The sequence below is a fragment of the Brachyhypopomus gauderio genome, chromosome 19 (assembly GCF_052324685.1).
Source record: "Brachyhypopomus gauderio isolate BG-103 chromosome 19, BGAUD_0.2, whole genome shotgun sequence".
NCBI classification, from domain to species: domain Eukaryota; kingdom Metazoa; phylum Chordata; class Actinopteri; order Gymnotiformes; family Hypopomidae; genus Brachyhypopomus; species Brachyhypopomus gauderio.
This window is the reverse complement of record NC_135229.1, coordinates 1,034,928-1,039,927: the sequence shown is the minus strand read 5'-3', so window position 1 is coordinate 1,039,927 and position 5,000 is coordinate 1,034,928. Positions and strand designations below refer to the sequence as shown.

At 49.1% G+C, this 5,000-nt stretch overlaps 1 protein-coding gene across 1 annotated transcript in view; it reads right to left on the bottom strand.

The window, feature by feature from the left end:
- vwa5b2 (von Willebrand factor A domain containing 5B2) overlaps positions 1 to 5,000 on the bottom strand; it is a 24,835-nt gene that overhangs the window by 11,824 nt on the left and 8,011 nt on the right. The window contains exons 6-10 of the mRNA XM_076981120.1: positions 4,910 to 5,000; positions 4,445 to 4,569; positions 3,965 to 4,141; positions 3,569 to 3,679; positions 2,008 to 2,210 (exon numbers count right to left, since the gene is read on the bottom strand). The exon at positions 4,910 to 5,000 is cut by the window's right edge and continues 41 nt beyond it. Of these exons, the coding sequence (XP_076837235.1) occupies positions 2,008 to 2,210; positions 3,569 to 3,679; positions 3,965 to 4,141; positions 4,445 to 4,569; positions 4,910 to 5,000 (707 nt within the window). The remainder of the gene's footprint in view (positions 1 to 2,007; positions 2,211 to 3,568; positions 3,680 to 3,964; positions 4,142 to 4,444; positions 4,570 to 4,909) is intronic.

The window sequence follows — 5,000 nt, the reverse complement described above, 5'->3', positions numbered from 1 at the left end:
CATTAATCCTGTATGACCTCATACATCACCTCACTAATCCTGTATGACCTCATACATCACCTCATTAATCCTGTATGACCTCATCACCTCATTAATCCTGTATGACCTCACACATCAACTCACTAATCCTGTATCACCACATCACCTCACTAATCCTGTATGACCTCACACATCACCTCACTAATCCTGTATGACCTCATACATCACCTCATTAATCCTGTATGACCTCATCACCTCATTAATCCTGTATGACCTCACACATCAACTCACTAATCCTGTATCACCACATCACCTCACTAATCCTGTATGACCGCACACATCACCTCACTAATCCTGTATGACCTCATACATCACCTCACTAATCCTGTATGACCTCACACATCAGCTCATGTATCATCTGCTTCATACATGATCTCACTGTCTCACGTGTTATCTCAGTCTCACGTGTTATCTCAGTCTCATGTGTTATCTCACTGTCTCATGCCTTATCTCACTGTAATAATACACATTACTCCTTGACTACCCCACTACTCACTGACACACAGACACACACACTCCCACAGAACACAGTGTGTATAAGGTGTGTATAATGTGTGTGTAAGGCTTTGATGGGTTCCTCTCCTTATACTGAAAACCAAAATCCCAGGAGTAGTGTGTGTGTGCAGCCCAGGTGTGTGTGTGTGTGTGTGTGTGTGTGTGTGTGTGTGCGTGTGTACTTTTACCATTCCTCTAAGAATGATCAGGGCCATTTCACTAATTGAAAGTCTGAGGAGCCAGACACACACACACACACACACACTATTTGTAATTCAGCTCAGGTCTGAGTGTAGACTCTTGAGTGCATATCAATAACCAGAGTGTGACAGGCAAGTGTGTGTGTGTGAGTGTGTGTGTGTGTGTGTGTAGAAGAGTGTCTGTAGCAACAAAATGCAGTTGTGTTGGTAGAACAACAGAACTGTGTTGCTAACGTAACTTCACTGGCAGTACAGCTGGACGTTATCTGTTTTTATAGGGTTGTATCAGGTGGTGATCTAATGTTAAACAACTACCTGCTGGTGGTTCACACAGTATGCCTGTATTTATCTAGCTGTTGGATAGTGTCACAGGTATTATAAGTGTGTTACAGTGTTGTTTTTTTATTTTTTATTTTTTTATTTAACCTTTATTTAACCAGGCAAATCATTAAGAACAGCTTTCTTATTTGCAATGGCAGCCTGGCAAGAGGCACAGCCTGTTGTATTCCATGTTTACCTGCTGTTACAGGTGTGTCACAGGTATTCTATCTTTACCTGCCATTACAGGTGTGTCACAGGTATTCCATGTTTACCTGCCGTTACAGGTGTATCACAGGTATTCTACGTTTACCTGCCGTTACAGGTGTCGCAGGTATTGTATGTTTACCTGCCGTTACAGGTGTGTCACAGGTATTCTATGTTTACCTGCCGTTACAGGTGTCGCAGGTGTTGTACGTTTACCTGCCGTTACAGGTGTGTCACAGGTATTCTACGTTTACCTGCCGTTACAGGTGTATCACAGGTATTCTATGTTTACCTGCCATTACAGGTGTATCACAGGTATTCTACGTGTACCTGCCATTACAGGTGTGTCATAGGTATTCTACGTTTACCTGCCATTACAGGTGTGTCACAGGTATTCTACGTTTACCTGCCGTTACAGGTGTGTCACAGGTATTCCATGTTTACCTGCCATTACAGGTGTGTCACAGGTATTCTACGTTTACCTGCCATTACAGGTGTATCACAGGTATTCTATGTTTACCTGCCGTTACAGGTGTGTCACAGGTATTCCATGTTTATCTAGCGTTACAGGTGTGTCACAGGTATTCTACGTTTACCTGCCGTTACAGGTGTATCACAGGTATTCTATGTTTACCTGCCGTTACAGGTGTGTCACAGGTATTCTACGTTTACCTGCCGTTACAGGTGTATCACAGGTATTCTATGTTTACCTGCCGTTACAGGTGTGTCACAGGTATTCCATGTTTACCTGCCGTTACAGGTGTTCCGTCTGACCAGCTGCAGAACCCGCCCAACGTTGTCCAGCGATCCCTCTGTCAGGATGAGGATCTGGCGTGGACAGGTGCGCTGGATCGGCTGCCTGTAAACCCAGGACAGCGCCCCCAGCAGGTTGCCTGCCCCTAAGTCTGCACGCAACTCCTGGATGTAGTCGACCACCTGGGCTAAAGTGAGCTGTAGAATAGGGAGTTCTTATGAAAGAGGGTGAGGGATTCGTTTATATGAACCCTGTACTCTTGTGTTCTGAAATATGAAGACATACCTGTCCATTCTCACTAGAGTCATAACTGTGTGATTAGTCTGTTTAGAGAGAGCAGAGACTGAGAAGCCAGATTAAGGCTGCCCAGTGCATAATGCAAAAAACAGCACACCTTGCCATATGGATGCACCTGTGTGTGTGTGTGTGTGTGTGTGTGTGTGTGTGTGTGTGTTGTGGAAGGCCCCGGAGCTGCTAAAACCTGACACTGTCCTGCCATGGCAACTGAACAGAACAGGACACGGATTGTAATCAGCAACCCTCACACACACACACACACACACACACACACACACACACACACACACACACACACACACACACTCACAATCTGATTCTAACATTGCATGTAATGTAGTTCAACACACGCCTACAAAATGTTCCTAGTCTAATCCTGACTTGCTGCTAAACATGATGAAGAATCAGGAGTCAGAGTGTGTGTTGTGGAGAGGACAGGAGCAGCTCAGGAGAGGACCAGGAGAGGAACAGGAGAGGAACAGGAGAGGAACAGGAGAGGACCAGGAGAGGACCAGGAGAGGAACAGGAGAGGAACAGGAGAGGACCAGGAGAGGGGACCAGGAGAGGGGACCAGGAGAGGGGACCAGGAGAGGACCAGGAGAGGACCAGGAGAGAACCAGGAGAGGAACAGGAGAGGAACAGGAGAGGAACAGGAGAGGACCAGGAGAGGAACAGGAGAGGAACAGGAGAGGACCAGGAGAGGAACAGGAGAGGGGACCAGGAGAGGGGACCAGGAGAGGACCAGGAGAGGAACAGGAGAGGACCAGGAGAGGAACAGGAGAGGGGACCAGGAGAGGGGACCAGGAGAGGACCAGGAGAGGAACAGGAGAGGAACAGGAGAGGAACAGGAGAGGAACAGGAGAGGAACAGGAGAGGGGACCAGGAGAGGACCAGGAGAGGAACAGGAGAGGAACAGGAGAGGACCAGGAGATGAACAGGAGAGGGGACCAGGAGAGGGGACCAGGAGAGGGGACCAGGAGAGGACCAGGAGAGGAACAGGAGAGGGGACCAGGAGAGGACCAGGAGAGGGGACCAGGAGAGGGGACCAGGAGAGGGGACCAGGAGAGGACCAGGAGAGGAACAGGAGAGGGGACCAGGAGAGGACCAGGAGAGGAACAGGAGAGGGGACCAGGAGAGGACCAGGAGAGGACCAGGAGAGGAACAGGAGAGGACCAGGAGAGGACCAGGAGATGAACAGGAGAGGAACAGGAGAGGAACAGGAGAGGGGACCAGGAGAGGACAGCAGGACAGCACTTACATCAGTGCATGGCTTGCTGGAGGTAAAAAGTGGCTTGACACTGGAACCGAAGCCCACAACATTGAGCAGGACACCATGAGGGAGACTCTTTATGGACACCAGCAGACCTTCCTGTGGGGGAGAGGGAGGAAGAGGAGGAGAGGAGAGGGGAGGAGAGGAGAGAGGAGAGGAGAGGAGAGGGGAGGAGAGGAGAGGGGAGAGGAGGGGAGAGGAGAGGGGAGGAGAGGATGTGAAAGAGAAGGAGGAGGCACAGGGGGTCAGTTACTGCCAAGATTAAAGATCATTTAGACAATATAACCAGCCCTGAGAACTGAGGGAGAGAGAGAGAGGGAGGACTAAAGAGAGAAGGAGAGAGGGAGGGAGAAAGAGAAGTGGACAGATGTGACTCCTCTGAACCTTGACCCTGTCGAGGCAGTCCTGGGTGGTGTTGCCACTGCAGTCGATGAGGAAGAGGACGTCCCTGCAGGTCTGCTGGAGCTCCTGAGGGTCAGACAGCAGGTGCGGGGAGAAGTTCAGCATCAGCACCGGGTTGTTCAGCACGTCCTTATGGTAGCGCTTCCGCACAAACTCCAGCTGGAGACCACAGACATTACCCACAGCAGCAGGTCCAGTGGTTCAGTGTCAAGTTCAAGGGTTTGACAACCAGGGGACACACATACTGTCCTCTGATCTGTACACTGATATTTGAATGTCACCTTGAAAATAACATCTACCAAAAGTGAATGTAAAACAGCATTAAAGATAACGGTGCATGAAGCAACTAAACCAAGACGTTCAGGGCACATTATAGCACAACCACAAACAATAAAATACAATGAAAAAGAACTCGGGCACCCTGAGGATCTCAAACTGAGAAATTGAACATCACCGTCTCACCTTCTTCTCAGGCTCTGCCTCCTTGCGGACACAGCGAATGAAATCACGGCGGGCACTGATCTGCTGCTCGTATTGGCTGAAGGTAAGCCGGCCCCGCTCCAGGATAACCAATGGGCTGTGAGGCTCTGTGGAAAGTATAATTACTACATTTATAATGTGAAGGAACTGAATCTTGAGCTGAATGAACCAGTGTGAACCGGAGAGAACATTCTAGAAACCTCATAACAACAACAAAAAAGCAATAACGTGCTTTTGATGTAAATATACACAAATGAATATATTTAAAAATTGCATCCGCCATTATTGCTGTTGGTTGGATTTGTGTGTTTTGGGTTTAAAGCACCTGTGGCTCAGGCTGCTAATCCCACACAGGTCAGGGCTGGGTCATACATAGATTAACTTCATCTTTAACGACCAGGATGGCGCTTGTTCACGCCCCACCCACGCCCCGCCCACGCCCCTCACCACTCAGGTGCAGTATGATCTCCAGGTGACGGTCGTACGGGTGTTCCTCCGCCAGGGTGATGTAGGTTGCTGAGGCAGACTGAGCGCTGGG